This window comes from Schistocerca cancellata, chromosome 7, assembly GCF_023864275.1.
Source record: "Schistocerca cancellata isolate TAMUIC-IGC-003103 chromosome 7, iqSchCanc2.1, whole genome shotgun sequence".
NCBI classification, from domain to species: domain Eukaryota; kingdom Metazoa; phylum Arthropoda; class Insecta; order Orthoptera; family Acrididae; genus Schistocerca; species Schistocerca cancellata.
Genome location: NC_064632.1, coordinates 495343486 through 495360738, shown reverse-complemented (window position 1 = coordinate 495360738; position 17253 = coordinate 495343486). Strand labels below are relative to the sequence as shown.

Here is a 17253-nt window from a genome sequence, read left to right as displayed (position 1 = left end):
ATTTTTCAGAAAGATCGGTTGTACACTTTCCTCCTACTTATCGGTATTACTTCTTCGGGAAAGATAGCCTTATCCAGTTAGAAAAATTCCATTAGGTATACACGCGATCCACAGTCATATTTTATATCGCAAGCAGGATAGGTCGATTAGTGAAGGGGAGGTTACGGAACCATACCGGCTTTTGCCCAGAGCGATTTAGGGGAATCGCGGAAAACTTAAATCACGATGGTCGGACGCGGATTTGACCCGTCGTCCCACCGAATGCGAATCCACTGTGCTGACCATGCGCTAGCCCGCTCGGTAACAGGCGAGCAGTCAGGGAAAGCACTGTGGGCGTTAATTTGCTGTCTATTCTTGGTTCTCGGCGGCTGTGGGATGAGGCGAGAGCGACCGTGGCGGGCGCGGGCGGCTGGGAGGACCACGTGACTGTGTCCGTTGTTCGGCAGGGACAAGGCCGGGCCTGCAGGCGGGGCTCTCCATCGATCGGCCGGCCACCTGATGACCGGGACGCGGCCGCTGTAAACACACCCACAGCCAGCCGGCGGGCGGGCTGTTTGTTTCCCCTGGCCTCCAGGCCTCACCGCCACAGAGAGACTCGCAGAGTCGCTTAGCGACTGAACTAGATGAGCTCACCGGAAAACAAATTTTACAGGTCTATTACGAATGATTGAAGCGATTTCATAAACTCACTGTAGCTCCATTCATTGACATATGGTCACGACACACTACAGATACGTAGAAAAACTCATAAAGTTTTGAAGCCGCACTTCAGGTTTCTGCCGCCAGAGCGCTCGAGAGCGTAGTGAGACAAAATGGCGACAGGAACCGAGAATGCGTATGTCGTGCTTGAAATGCACTCACATCAGTCAGTCATAACAGTGCAACGACACTTCAGGACGAAGTTCAACAAAGATCCACCAACTGCTAACTCCATTCGGCGATGATATGCGCAGTTTAAAGCTTCTGGGTGCCTCTGTAAGGGAAAATCAACGGGTCGGCCTGCAGTGAGCGAAGAAACGGTTGAACGCGTGCGGGCAAGTTTCATGCGTAGCCCGCGGAAAACTGGCTCATGCCACAACTGGAGACTGACAGCGCCGACTTCATCTTTCAACAGGATGGTGCTCCACCGCACTTCCATCATGATGTTCGGCATTTCTTAAACAGGAGATTGGAAAACCGATGGATCGGTCGTGGTGGAGATCATGATCAGCAATTCATGTCATGGCCTCCACGCTCTCCCGACTTAACCCCATGCGATTTCTTTCTGTGGGGTTATGTGAAAGATTCAGTGTTTAAACCTCCTCTATCAAGAAACGTACCAGAACTGCGAGCTCGCATCAACGATGCTTTCGAACTCATTGATGGGGACATGCTGCGCCGAGTGTGGGAGGAACTTGATTATTGGCTTGATGTCTGCCGAATCCCTAAAGGGGCACATATCGAACATTTGTGAACGCCTAAAAAAACTTTTTGAGTTTTTGTATGTGTGTGCAAAGCATTGTGAAAATATCTCAAATAATAAAGTTATTGTAGAGCTGTGAAATCGCTTCAATCATTTGTAATAACCCTGTATTTGCCAGTTTAAAAGAGCACAGTAGAATGCAGCAGATGTAGCACAACTTCTACCAGGCGTAGATCACGGCATGAAGTGGTACACGAGAAAATAATTGACTGCTCTGCAGAATCCCATCGGTCATTGCGAGAACCACGATGGTACGAAAAACTTCGAAAGTCTAGCCACGAGTCCGTAGAGAGTGGTATAGGCGACGTACAATATACAGGGTGACACACGAGAGACGGAGGGTTTTGAACTGCGTAGTACTGAGGGCGCGGTGGTGGGAGGTGGTCGTGGTGGGGACAGTTCTGATCCCCACAAGACGCCATTTCATTTACTCAGTCACTATGGAGCAGTGGACTTGCAACGTCGAGTGTTTGTCTACGACAGTTTCGTGAAAAGTGGTGAGTCTATTATTGCTATGCAGCCATTGTTTCGTGCGCGGTTTAATGTCGGTCGACATGGAGTTGTTCCGAGACGTAACACAAACCTCAGATGGGTGGAAAACTTCAGATCAACTGGAAACATACTGGATAAGAAGCATCCTGGCCCGAGACGCAAAGTAACGACACCAGAAAATGTTTGAAAGGGTAAGGCAAGCGGCAGTCAGACGCCCAGGACGGTCAGCTAGACGTCATGCTAGAGAGTTACGAATCAATCATCTTTTGCATAAAGAATTAAAAAATTCCATCCCTACAAAATGCTCATTGTGCAACAACTTAAGGAAACTGATTTTGCTGTACGAGAAGACTTCGCTTACAGAATGCAAGTGATTTTGGGATCGAATGAAAATGAAATTTTATTGATGAGCGATGAAGCTCATTTTCATTTAAACGGAACTGTGAATAAGCAAAACCTACGCTACTGGGCTCCAGCCCATCCACACCTTATCCACCAGCGTCCTCTACACTCAGAAAAAATAAGTCTGGTGTGCTCTTGGCTCTCAAAAATGGTTCAAATGGCTCTGAGCACTATGGGACTTAATATATGAGGTCATCAGTCCCCTAGAACTTAGAACTACTTAAGCCTAACTAACCTAAGGACATTACACACATCCATGCCCGAGGCAGGATTCGAACCTGCGACCGTAGGGTCTTGGCTCTGTTGGCATTAGTAGACCTTATTTTTTTTTGAAGAGAACAAGGCCACAGTTACTGTTAATTCGGTTCGTTTCATTCGTATGCTTGAAACATTCTTGAAACCAGAACTAAGAAGACGACGAATCCCTTTAAAATGCGTTTGGTTCCAGCAGGATGGGGCAACATGGCACTCCGCAAACACTTCAATGACAGTTCTTAGACGCATGTTTCCAGGCCAGATTATCTCACGTTTTGGCAATGTTCCTTGGCCTCCCAAGTCTCCCGACTTGTCAGTATGTGACTTTTTTCTGGGGGGGTACCTTAAGAACTGTATCTATAACCACAAATGACGAAATTTGGACGAGTTGAAGAATGCAATCATTCAAGAAATTGCTGCCATCCCTGCAGAGATTTTAGTTCGTGTGATGGAGGATTTTGAGAAGAGACTTGAGTCCTGCATTCGAAATGACGGACATCACCTTGACGACATTATTTTTCACAAATAACTTTGTTAACTAAAATGGCAAATAATGAGCTTTGATTTGTGTAAAAAAACATGCATTAATTTTAAAGTTGGCTGAGTATTATTTCATTAAAAACCGTCCGCCTCCTGTGAGTCACCCTGTACATGTGTTGGGAAAAAAGTAGTGGAAATACTCCTGCAGCATGAAAGATGTGTGTCACGTGGCATGCCCACTGACTGTAGCTGATACCAGAAGGTCACTCGAATTAGTGCAGTGAGCGGGAGGCCATTTCAAGAGTCGTAGCAACGGGTTTAGGAAACTCTAACCAAGTGTGTGGATCAAGACTGAAGTGACACGTGATCGGAGCGCACAATAGTGTTTCCTTCTAGCGCTAAATCCTATCATTCTTCATGACATTACACGACCCCACACGGCGAATCCTGTGCAGGAGCTCCTGCGTGCGTGGGGTAGAGGGATATACAGGTTCTTCGTACTCATCCGATATAAGTCGGTGCGATTTCGACCTTTTCGCCAATATGGAGTAACCTCATCGGGGCATGCGCCACAACGCAGGAGAGCAAGAGAGGACATCATCTGTGTCAAAGGGCGGCTCTTGTGAGAAATCGATAGAGATGCATGCGCTGTCGTCTTCCATCTGTGTAGGGGGAGGGGAGCGAGATTCGGGACTAGTGTATTGGCGGCATGTAGTGTGGTGAACGGCAGTCAACAAAGTCTGGTAGGAATTACACTGAAGAGCCAAAGAAAATGGTACACCTGCCTAATATCGCATAGTGCCCCCGCGAGCACGCAGAAGTGACATGGACTCGGCTAATGTCTGAAATAGTGCTGGAGGGAAAATGACACCATGAATCCTGAAGGGCTGTCCATAAATCCGCAAGAATACTAGGGGGTGGAGATTTCTTCTGAACAGCACGTTGCAAGAATCCCAGAAATGCTCAATAATTTTCATGTCTGGGGAGTTTGGTGGCCAGTGGAAATGACTACCTCAGAAGAATGTTCTTGGAGCCACTCTGTAGCAATTCTGAACGTGTGGGGTGTCGCATTGTCCTACTGGAATTTCCCAGTCCACAATGCACAGTGGACATGAATGGCTACAGGTGACCAGACAGGATGCTTACTACCTATCAGGTGTCCCATATCACTCCAACTGCAAACGCCCCACACCGTTACAGAGCCTCCACCAGCTTGCAGTCCCCTGGTGACATCCAGGATCCATGGATTCATGAGCTTATCTCCATCCCCACACACGTGCATCCGCTCCATACAATTTGAAACGACTTATCCGACCAGACGACGTGATTCCAGTCATCAACAGTCCAATGTCGGTGTTGACGGGGCCAGGCGAGGTGTAAAGCTTTGTGTCGTGCGGTCGTCAAGGGTACAAGAGTGAGCCCTCGGCTCCGAAAGTCCATATCGGAGACTTTATGTTTTTCCGGCTTCTTGATATTCACGATATACACGTGAAATGGTCATACGGAAAAATCCCCACTTCGTCGCTACCTCGGAGTTGCTGTGTCCCATCGCTCGTGCGCCGACTATAACACCACGTTCAAACTCACTGAAATCTTAGTAACCTGCCATTGTAGCAGCAGTAACCAATCTAACAACTGCGCCAGATACTTGTTGTCTTATATAGGCGTTGCCGACCGAGCGCCGTATTCTACCTGTTTACATACCTCTGTATTTGAATACGCATGCCTATATCAGCTTCTTTGGCGCTTCAGTGTCTAACCGTGTTGCCACTATTTTTTACCCGACCAAAGTTAATGGTCGTTCCTTCCCACTCGAGACTGCAAAGGTAAATCTTTCGTGGATCAACTTAGCGGATCGACACTAAGAACTTCCAATCCGTGCCGTCCAGTTTTCTTGCTGATCTAGTCCACTGAAGTAATTCTTGTAACGCTGCTGGATTACTTTGGAGACGCAAACTGTTTAGCTACGTAGCTGTAAGTGGATTTGTGGGTAGCTAATGAACTTTCAACAAATTTCTGGATGCCGTTGCGGTGCATTCATTACCAACACCGTAAAGCACTTAACAATCACAATGTTAGACATAAATAACTTCAAAGTTATGGCTTGCACAGAGACCACGTCTGGTTTGGATCCTAATATCGATTTACTAGTTTGGCTGGCAACGGAAGTCTTTAGTACACCTCGTATAACTTCGGAACCGTTCGGACGTTGTCGAGATATTAACAACTGACGTTAGTTTCCTGATATGAATAGTTGAGTGCATATTGGTAATGTAGCAGCGAATCTTTAGTGATAGGGTCCCCCTCAGCAATTAAAATGCACAAGGTGGCTTTTAATAATTAATATTTGCAAAAGAAAATGTTCCTGCTTCGCGCCTAAATGTCGGTTGGCCCCCGATGTTCAGGATCTCCGAGTAGGTTTCTGTCTCCCGGCTTACACAGAATCCACTGGCATACGTTGGTGCCATATGACGCGTCCATTATCGCTGCCTGTGTTCCGAGCGCGCGAACCGCTCCTTTCTTTTCGCTACAGTGCTCTCCATTGCTGCTCAAGAAAGCGAGTTACGTGTAGTAACACTTCTATTCCAAGAGAATGTTACAATTAGCATATAAAACGTGGTCCCACATGAGAGGAATGTCACACCATCCTCAGATCGGGAAAACAAATGCCAGCCGAAACTAGCCATTTCATTTGAAATTACTTGACAATAAATTACACTACCTAAAAATATGTAAAGCACCTAGAAGACACGGTCAGATGACAGAGTAACTTCATATACATGTGCAATACTGGGAAGTATGATTAGAAATGCAGTTGTCTGCTACAGGTAGGACAGGCAGTATATTAGTGGTTCGTGTTTGGTGATGTTACCATCCCTGGTAGAGACGTTGTATGTTGACTGATCGCTGACAAGGACGTGAAGATGTCCACATACTCGCCTGAAACGGCGTTATCAGCACCTGACAGAGTTGGAGAGGGCCTTATTGTCGCTGTCCATGTCGCCAGCTGGTCGACTCCTGCACTATCCAGATTTGTGGAGTATTCGCATGTGCCAGTGGACCGACTATAGACTGCATGGGAATGTGGCGGTAGCCATACTCGTCATTAAGACTCTGGTACCACGTCTGACCACCAGAATGGAGGATCGCCGTACTGCATACCAAGCACATTGTGACCCCTTCACATCTTGGTCAGAGGCTGGGAGCAGCCAGACTAGGGAATTAACCTCCCGTGTGTAGATGGCAGTTAACACTCTAACACAAACAGCTCCGTCTAGAGCAGGGCTTCACAACATACATGCTCGTGGAGCAAGCTGTGAGCAGCAAGGGGCGAGCACGGAGCAGCACGAGCATGCTACCCCCACTACCGGCCCAGAGCGGAGAGTGGGGAAAGTCACGTGGGGCACACAACAGTTGCCGCCAGTTAATGTAAATCCGTGGCCACCTGCAGGGATATCACTCACGAATTATTACTGCAACAAATGAAACAAATAAAGGAGAATGTACACATGCCACATAATTTTATTAGCTTAGTGTATGCCTCTACATTCACATTAATTTGTGAACTGTTACACAATAAAAGGTGTCACTGAAGTGTGGGATTCTCGGTTATCTTGTACTTTTTGCCCTTTACAATTACGTCTATGTTCGGAGTAATTGTTCTTGTGCATTTTAGGCGCAGCGTGCAGTTTAAATTTCGATCAGACAATGCGTTTCTCAGGCGGGTCTTGTTACATTTCATTGCAGAGAACAGTTGTTCACAAACATACGTGGAACCGAACATTGATATTATTGTAGCCGCCAGTTTGTGGAAACGAGGAAATCTATCCTGAGGGAAGTGTCTGTAGAATTCCAAAATGTTTTTCTTGTTCTGAAATTTGTCTCTGTATTCTCTGTCACACTGCAGGTCAATAATTTCTTGCTGCAGCTCAGGACGAATCTCTTAAATAATCGCTGACTATGGAGAGAACAGATCAAAATCACTGTCTAGTGCTGTCAGATCTTGAAAGCGCTGATCAACTAAACTATGCGAATAACGTTCACAGTCTTTGTGAACATCTTGCATGGATGATAATTTAGGAAAATGAGCTAGGTTTCCTGTTTCCAGCTGACTCACCCAAAGTGTCAATTTCATTTTAAAAGCTCGTATTCGATCTATGAAATGAGTAATTAGCAGATCTTTACTGTGTAGTAAAATGTTCAAAGCATTCAGATGGCTAGTTAAATCTGCTAAGAACGCGAGATCACATTCAAAAGTGCGCGCGCATTTCCCCTCCCTCCCCTCCCTCCCTACTCCGTGACCTTGCACCTGCTCGCGAGCACGTGCCTCAGCAGACGCGAGTACTCGCGCTCAAAACCGGCCAGTTGTCAAGCCCTGGTCTAGAGTGATGCCGCTACCGGGGAAGCGTGAGCTGCTGGTGAATGGCGTCGCAGCGTGTTCAGCGATGAAACACTGTTCTGTACTGCCCCGAATGACCATTGTCGGCGAGTATGGCGGTGAGCTCGGGAGAGGGCGCATTCTACCAGTGCTTTGGAGAGGCACAGTTGAGTCACTCCTGGCGTCGTGGTGTGGGGAACCATGGGGTATGACTTCAGGTCATGGCTGGTAGTGGCTGAGGGAACTGTGCACGTCCACATATGCCACGTGTCTCTACGAACTGTGTGTGTGATGTTCAGGTACTTCTGTGACCACACGATTCCCAGGCTCGATAGAACATATGTGGGATCGTCTCGGATGTCAACTGCATTCCACTCCCGGTACCCAGGATATCGAGGACTGGTTACATAAATTGTGGGGCGTCAGCAGAGGATACTCAGCCGTGGCTGGCTCGAGTCATGGTTGTCTTGGGTTTAACATTGGTTGCAGTCCTGCGGTTTTATTTCTCCTGCAGTTATCGCGATAATGTTATTGTCCTCTCCGTGCGTGGCAGCAGCAGCAGCGCCGGCCGGAGTGGCCGAGCGGTTCTAGGCGCTTCAGTCTGGAACTGCGCGACCGCTACGGTCGCAGGTTCGAATCCTGCCTCGGGCATGGATGTGTGTGATGTCCTTAGGTTAGTTAGGTTTAAGTAGTTCTAAGTTCTAGGGGACTGATGACCCCAGCAGTTAAGTCCCATAGTTCTCAGAGCCATTTGAACCATTTTGCAGCAGCAGCGTCAAGAGATACTAACACTGCTGTACTATCTTTGGTGTGGCGGATACAGTTTCCTGCTGGGAGGTGTGTGACCAGTCGGTCAGTTGGCGTGAAGCAGCAAGGAAGTTCCCGTCGTGAGCACTCTGGCCGCGGCCGCTGGCGGTGTGCGTGTGATGTTGGAGTGTGAGGTGCTGCTTTCGAGTGCTACGAAGTTCGTCGCCCACCGACCTTGGGCATGAAAGTTGAGTCCTCACTTAACCTACTATCGAGCCTCAACTGTTTACATTACTTCGTTCGATCCTCTTTGTCGCTTCTGGGACATTCCCACGATCAACAACGTGTGTGTATTCAAGTTGGCTAAGATTCCAGCTGTCTTCCTGCGGAGTTTAACTTAACTCAATTTATTCCCTGTTATTGAAGTAGACCAGCGGTATCTTCTGCCTTGTGGTCGTTGACGTTCCAGTTACCTGCCCTGGTCGTTGACGTAATTTTCGGCACTGTATTTTCCTTGTCGTGTTGTTGCTGTCCAGCGGGTAGTTCGACAGCTCAGGTGTTGTTGGTTGTCGTGGACGCCAATATTCTGTGTGTCTTTGCTGGTTGCGTGGAGCGGAACTGATTTTGTTGATTGGTCGGTCAGCTGTCTATCAATTGGGTTGCCTTCAGATTAAGAAGTCGTTGGACAGGCTTCCTGTCTCACCTAAATGGGCGTTAGTGTTGAAATCCCAGGCCGACCCTTGGAAACTTCTGAGCGCCGTCCCTTGTGTGTTACATAGTAATTTCCTTGTCTGGGGCCGGCCGGAGTGGCCGAGCGATTCTAGGCGCTACAGTCTGGAACCACGCGACCGCTACGGTCGCAGGTCCGAATCCTGCCTTGGGCATGGATGTGTGTGATGTCCTTAGGTTAGTTAGGTTTAAGTCGTTCTAAGTTCTTGGGGACTAATGACCTCAGAAGTTAAGTCCCATAGTACTCAGAGCCATTTGAATTTGAACCCTGTCTGGGTTTTAGTTATTTGGTTGATGTGTGGCCTTCAGCCGAGTATCAGTATGTCTTAAATTAATGTTCTTGTCTTGCCCTTAAGGCAAGAGATTGTTATTCTTTATAGGGGCGTCCGCCGAATTTTATATGAAATGTTTTAAGATACGCCCTTCTGCCTTTTAAAATTGAAACTCTTCTTTCTGGTTCTTAAGCCGTTAAATTATTTGGTGATGTGCGGCTTTTAGCCTAGTTTTAATATCTCTTAAAATAATGTTCTTCTCTTGCCCTTAAGGCATAATATTGTTATGATTTTGTATACGGCCTTCAGCGGAATTTTGCTTGAAATTTTTTAAGATAAGGCCTTCTGCCTTTTGATTGAAACTCTTCTTATTGCTTAAATTGCTTAATATGTGGCCTCCAGCCAAGTTCCATTAATATTAAATTGCTAAGGCCTTCAGCCTGTTTAGATTGAAGATTTAGAAAATATTTTTGGATGAAACCTCCAGAAGGGCCTTGTATTTCAATTTTTTGCTTAGGCCTTTCTTGCATTTTGAGTGCGGCCTACAGCCAATCTAAGGTTAATCAAAGGAAGTCGATTAAAGTTTTCAGTGTTTTGCATCCTTGTTGTAATATTGTGTGTTGATAAATAAAGTTTGTATGTTGACTGCAACAGACAGCAACGTATTATGGCCCCTTAACCACAACCTAATCCGCTCTGTCCTGCTAGCCCAGGCATTTCAGATACACCGACTTTTTGACAACCTTCCGAACCGAATCAGTGCATGCATCCTGGTCAGAGGGGGTGCAGCGTCAAGAACATCGTTCTTGTGGAACACAACTAGCTCTTTACTCGCACGATGTGATGAGTGCTATTGCCAAGGGTTTCAACTTGATTCCCTATTTCTGAATTTCCGGAAGGTTTTTGACACTGTACCACACAAGCGGCTTGTAGCGAAATTGCGTGCTTATCGAATATCGTCTCAGTTATATGACTGGATTTGTGATTTCCTGTCAGAGAGGTCACAGTTCGTAGTAACTGACGGAAAGTCTTCGAGTAAAACAGAAATGATTTCTGGCGTTCTCCAAGGTAGTATTATAGATCCTTCGCTGTTCCTTATCTAAATAAACGATTTGGGAGACAATCTGAGCACCCTTCTTAGGTTGTTTGCAGATGACACTGTCGTTTATCGACTAGTAAAGTCATCAGAAGATCAAAACAAATTGCCAAACGATTTCGAAAATATATCTGAATGGTGCTAAATTGGCAGTTGACCCTAAATAACGAAAAGTGTGAGTTCATCCACATGACTGCTAAAAGGAGTCCTGTAAACTTCGGTTACACCATAAATGAATCAAATTTATAGGCCATAAATTCAACTAAATACAGGGCTATTACAAATGATTGAAGCGATTTCATAAATTCACTGTAGCTCCGTTAATTGACCTATGGTCACGACACACTACAGATACGTAGAAAAACTCATAAAGTTTTGTATGGCTGAAGCCGCACTTCAGGTTTCTGCCGCCAGAGCGCTCGAGAGCGCAGTGAGACAAAATGGCGATAGGAGCCGAGAAAGCGTATGTCGTGCTTGAAATGCACTCACATCAGTCAGTCATAACAGTGCAACGACACTTCAGGACGAAGTTCAACAAAGATCCACCAACTGCTAATTCCATTCGGCGATGGTATGCGCAGTTTAAAGCTTCAGGATGCTTCTGTAAGGGGAAATCAACGAGTCGGCCTGCAGTGAGCGAAGAAATGGTTGAACGCGTGCGGGCAAGTTTCACGCGTAGCCCGCGGAAAATTGGCTCATGCCACAACTGGAGACCGGCAGCGCCGACTTCATCTTTCAACAGGATGGTGCTCCACCGCACTTCCATCATGATGTTCGGCATTTCTTAAACAGGAGATTGGAAAACCGATGGATCGGTCGTGGTGGAGATCATGATCAGCAATTCATGTCATGGCCTCCACGCTCTCCCGACTTAACCCCATGCGATTTCTTTCTGTGGGGTTATGTGAAAGATTCAGTGTTTATACCTCCTCTACCAAGAAACGTGCCAGAACTGCGAGCTCACATCAACGATCCTTTCGAACTCATTGATGGGGACATGCTGCGCCGAGTGTGGGAGTAACTTGATTATCGGCTTGATGTCTGCCGAATCACTAAAGGGGCACATATCGAACATTTGTGAATGCCTAAAAAAACTTTTTGAGGTTTTGTATGTGTGTGCAAAGCATTGTGAAAATATCTCAAATAATAAAGTTATTGTAGAGCTGTGAAACCGCTTCAATCATTTGTAATAACCCTGTACATAGCGCGCCGTGTGCGGCTCACGTTCTTGCCCTTCATAACTTGGCGTCTTGTAATAGCGGTAGTGGCGTCTCGTTTCCTTCTGGCACCATTGAGTTTTCTAGTATTGTTTGTCCGCGAGTGGCAGAAGCAGCGGTTATCGATAGCCAGCACTGTGGTACTATCTTTGGTGCGACGGCTTTTATTTCCAGGTCGTCGTGTGTGTCAGGCAATTGGGCTTCGGACGGAGCACTGAGGAAGTCTGCAGCGTGAGGGCAGGCCGGGACCGCTGGCGGCGTGCAGGCACTGTTGGACCGAGGGGCTGTAGCCGACGACCCAACCCAGGGTGTTTGAAGCTGAGTGAACCTTATCCAGTAGTGAAACCTCAGATCTTGCTGTTGTTTGCGTGTTGTTTCTCCCAGGGTCGGCGAGACCAACCGCAAAAAGTGGAGCCTGTCAGGTTGGTGGAAGCTATTAGCCGCCTTCTAATGCTTGACATTAGTTTGAATTTGGTGTTATCGGTGAAGTGCAACCAACGGTATTGTACTGCCTACTGGCCGCTAACGCCCCAGTTACCTGCCCTGGTGGTTAGCGTAATTTGCGGCAGTCAACTTTTCCTCGTCTTGCTGATGCTGTCCGGTATGGCGTGTAATTTGACAGCTTCCTTGATTGGGGTATGAATAATTGTTTTCCTTGTCTACCTGGGTTATAGTGGTTCCTTCTGCCTTTTGGTGTTTTAAACACCGGCTTCTGGAGACGCAGTGCTATCTATCACTTCGTCCTCGCCTGAATTATTCCGTCTGGCGTTAGGTGGATTTGGTAAGAGGGTTGATCGGCGTTTAAACCGTCTCTAGTTTGAGTTGCCGTCCGTAGGTGAACATTAGTCTTGGCTACCAGTCTCACTGCTTCCACAGCTGTAGTGACCTTCCTCAGGTCAATCTGTCTGTGGATCACTCCGTCTTACTTGGTCAAGTTGTCATAATTGTTTAAAATTTACCCTAATGTTTTAGCGTGTAATTGCCTTCCTCCCTTGTAATTCAGACCTTCAGTCGTTAATTGTTTGTAACATCGCTTGTGGCCTTCAGCCGACAAAAAAATCTCAATTCTGTCTTAATAAGGCCTTCAACCGTCACTATAGCTTGTTACAGTTTGTTAAGATTGTTTAAAAAAAGGTTTTAGTATTTTTCACGTGTAATTGCCGTCCTCACTTGCAAGTCAGGCCTTCAGCCGTTGAGTATTCTGAAGTTGCTTGTGGCCTTCAGATGACGAATAATTTTGAATTTTTTCTTAATCAGGCCTTCAGCTGTTGATTGTGTGGAACACTGCTTGTGGCCTTCAGCCAACAAATAATTTGCAATTCTCTCTTAATAAGGCCTTCGGCCGTTACTATAGCTTGTTACAGTTTTTGATTGTTTAAGAAGTAAATTCCGGTAAAAAATTGTTGAAAATTATTTCCTAAAATAAAGTGTATGTGTTTACTGTAACCAACGGTAGCTGATTACGGCCCCATCCACATTCGTTGCCTTATCCTGCGTCTTCCTGACTACCAGGTCTCACCTAGGAATTACAACTACTAACAACTTAAATTGGAAGGAACACATAGAAAATGTTATGGGGAAGGCTAACCAAAGACTGCGTTTTATTGGAAGGACACAGAGAAAATGTAACAGATCTACTAAAGACACTGCCTACACTACGCTTGTCCGTCCTCTTTTAGAATACTGCTGAGCTGTGCGGGATCCTTACCAGATAGGATTGACGGAGTACATCGAAAAAGTTCAAATAAGGGCAGCACGTTTTGTATTATAGCAAAATAGGGGAAGAAGTGTCACTGAAACTATACAGGATTTGGGCTGGACATCATTAAAATAAAGGCGTTTTTCGATGCGGAGGAATCTTCTCACAAAATTCCAATCACCAACTTTCTCCTCCGACTGCGAAAATATTTTGACGCCGATCTACATACGAAGAAACGAGCCGGCCGCGGTGGTCTAGCGGTTCAGGCGCTCAGTCCGGAACCGCGCGACTACTACGGTCGCAGGTTCGAATCCTGCCTCGGGCATGGATGTGTGTGATGTCCTTAGGTTAGTTAGGTTTAAGTAGTTCTCAGTTCTAGGGGACTGATGACCTCAGATGTTAAGTCCCATAGTGCTCAGAGCCATTTTTTTTGAAGAAACGATCACCATGATAAAATAAGGGAAATTAGAGCTCTTCGTTCTTTCCGCGCACTGTACGAGATTGGAATAATAGAAAGTGATTGTGAATGTGGTTCGAGGAACCCTCTGCCAGGCACTTAAATGTTATTTACAGGGTCCACGCATATGTAGATGTAGATAGAGATAAAAGGATTCAATGTTTTCTTCATGGTGAGTATGTTCTACATCTTCATGGCGAGTATTCTGCATACAATCCCGTCTTTCAATACGACAACGCACCGCAATAGTTCTCATGAAAAGGCCAAAATTTACGCCACACTGAACAGAAGCAAAACGACGAACAAGTGATCGGAGACGATAATGTAACACCTCTCATTGTGTTTGGAGTCGTAAGTGCTCAAGTCTCATTTTGTGTAAAATACTTGTGAGGAGAAAGTAGATGACAGAGAAGTATAAAAAGGTGAGAAATATAAAAAAAGGTGTGGAAAGCAGTGTACACAATAACCGTAGAAAGAGATATCCACTAGAGATGCACAATAGGACGGGAAAGATAAGTACATGATATACACAACTCCTACCGACGAAAATGTATTTGAAAATAAGCAAAGTTCTTCATAGCTATTTTGCAGATGACATGCTGCCATAAAGACAAAAAAATCACAAAGGAGCTGACCTGTGTAAATATATTTTCACTAGCAGTGTAATTTTCAGGTGAGCAATCGTATTAAACTAAACAACATGCACGTTTTATAGTTTTAGGCCTAAAATAGATAAAGGACCATGAAATTTGTGTGATATTTAACAGAAATAAATTTGACCGACCAAAAAGTCACATAGGTGCTGAAACATGTCTGGGTAAGTAAAAAAGAAATACATTCTGCTTTCCATAAGGCGAAGTTTAAAAGACCCAAATTTAATTCGCAAATACAGAGACAATGTCGAGAGCTCCAACCAAAGCAAGATGACAACAGTCGTGTTCGCACGGCTACCTGCGTAAGTCGAACTGGCCCGCTAAATTAAGCGACCTTAACATACGGAAAGTGTCTATTTGAAGCAGTGACTATAATGTAGCAGTCAAGTAACTATCTATCAAGGCCAGAGACCGTGTTATACACTGCTGTCCACTGTGTTTATCTCACATGACAAAAACCTATCCGGTGAGTAACACACTCGGCTTTTATTCCGAATTAGTGGGGGGAGGGGGGGGGAAGTTCAGTACTCAACACTGGCAAGAAGATCAAGATGTTTTTGTGGTGTCCCTAAATCGCTGTAAATGAAACCTGAGGTTGTTCCATGCAGATTTCCTTTTCTCACCCTAGTCCATATGAGGTAGTTCTGCATCTCCAATGGCTTTTGAGTTCGCCAGGATGCTGAACTCCAACTATCGTCTCTTCGATTGTAGACGACATCTTCATTTTTTTTTCCTTTTCGAAGGAGTAAGACAGAATTTGATTAAAAAGTTTCTTGCCTGTCATGCTACTCAGTTTGGAAGCAAAAGAGTTAGCCGAGCAAAGTGGCCGCGCGGTTTGAGGCGGGATGTCACGGATTGCGCGGCCCCTACCGCCGGAAGTTCGAGTCCTCCCTCGGGCGTGGGTGTGTGTGGTGTTCGTAGCATACGTTACGCTAAGTAGTGTGCAAGTCTAGGGACCGAGGACCTCAGCAGCTTCGTCTCTCACGAATTCACACACATTTGAATATTTTTGAACAAAAGGTTTACGAAACAAACTTTCAGTGACATCCAATGGCCGTCTCTGTGTCAGAGAATCTACCAATGAAAGAACATACTACTTTCAGTTACAAACAAAAGCAATTTAGGCAGACCTTTCTGGAGGTGAACACACACTGATAGTCTATTCCCAGGAAGTCTGAAAGAGAAGATACTTCGTTGTTTTAAATGAATCTAACGTTTCGTAGTGTAGTCTAATGATGTCTCACTTGTACAGTAACGTCCTATAATATGCTCCCACGCCTTGACAAGGTACAATTTCTGGAACATTTACTGTGGAAGCACGTGGCAACAGCAAGACTTCAGATTTTACTAATATAATACAGCATAACCGAAGTTTCCGTAGGTGCTTGACAGAACATGATAATAACAATAAATGGGAAAACATTTCCTAATGTAGTGCAAAATTATATTTATTTGTTCACAAACGGGCTTTCGGCTTCTTAGGCCACCTTCACCTGACAACTGGACGTCAAAAACTCAGATAAAAATGATGTACGATTTACAAAAGGTACAAAAATTGTGTGTAGTGTTAATAAAGGACAAACATTACATTTTTGTTGTCACATAGAAATGATTACATTAACTGAAGAAGGAGGGATACTTTTAACTGGTGATAAATAATCAATAGTGGTTACAAAACCTGGTGCAAAATCCCGTATATTTCTAACAATTCGGATAAACTTTCTAAAAAGTTAACATTTCAGATAACCCTGCAAAAAATTTAAAATCTCGCAACTACACACCTGCATTTTATAATACCAGCATCATTTCAAAAAATTTTTTCAATAGTAAAGACAAATTGCAGCCAATAGCACAGAGTGGTGTGTATAAAATTATGTACAAGCAGTGTGAAAAAGTATTTAGTGGCCAGTCACACGGAGCTGTGACAATTAGAGTATTTGAACCTGAGAGAAGATGGAGATTAAGGAAGAAAGATTTTACATTTGCTGATAATCTTTTAACAGAAAACCATTCATATAATTTCGACTGTAAAGTTTTATATTTTGTTAACAAAAAAAAGATACGTATGGAAATACCGGAAATCAGCAAACACATAACACAGAATACCAGCTTACTATTAAATGGTCAGACTCAGTTTCCTTTTTCCACTTTGTTAAAATTAATTTCTCGTTATAAATAGTAGATACAATTGTAAGTTCATTTATTTCTCTTCAGTTGTTAAATGTATCTCCACTTTTTAAAGTAATTTACTTGTACGTGACAAAAAATGCAATGTTTTTCCTATACGGACACTCTTTGTAATTTTTTTTCTATCTTCTGTGCAAATAATATTTGTGTAAGTCGCAGCTCACGTTTGTCTGTGTTCGTGACAATCAGTTGTCACCCGACGATGGTCTAACACGCCGAAAGCGGTTCGTGAGGAAGTAAACATAATTTTGCAGAACATTGTGAAGTGTTTTCCTCTGTAATATTAATATAACATAACTTCCGACATATAAACAATAGGTAATGAAAATTCTTATTACCGCTTTCAAGAATCTTAAAATCTATAAAGATTCTTAAAAACCATTTTCAGTTCACCAACGAAGGAGTAATTTAGCTGTACGCTTCCCATTGTTAAGTTCAGAATTCTTCAGGACTTTTGTGGGTGAACTTCATGATGACAGACAGCATTATCACAAGACAATGAATTACGCGTCTCCTGGCAGAGATAAACGTCGTCTTTTACTTTTCCGACTCGACAGCGAGCTTTCTGACTCACATATAATCTAAATATTTAACTATTCTTTTATGTGAACACATACCCAAAATCAGGAAACAGTTCAATGTGGCAGCTAAGGAGGGCTGTATACAGAAAAATGAATTTTGGTTTTCCAATGTAGAACGTTCATCATTTAATAGCACAGCGTGGTTC

General features: G+C 44.6%; 1 protein-coding gene across 1 annotated transcript in view; it reads right to left on the bottom strand.

The window, feature by feature from the left end:
- Positions 1–348: 348 nt before the first annotated feature.
- The window catches only part of LOC126092844 (uncharacterized), a 56622-nt gene continuing 39717 nt past the window's right edge, over positions 349–17253 (bottom strand). The window contains exon 5 of the mRNA XM_049908573.1: positions 349–495. Within this exon, the coding sequence (XP_049764530.1) occupies positions 349–495 (147 nt within the window). The remainder of the gene's footprint in view (positions 496–17253) is intronic.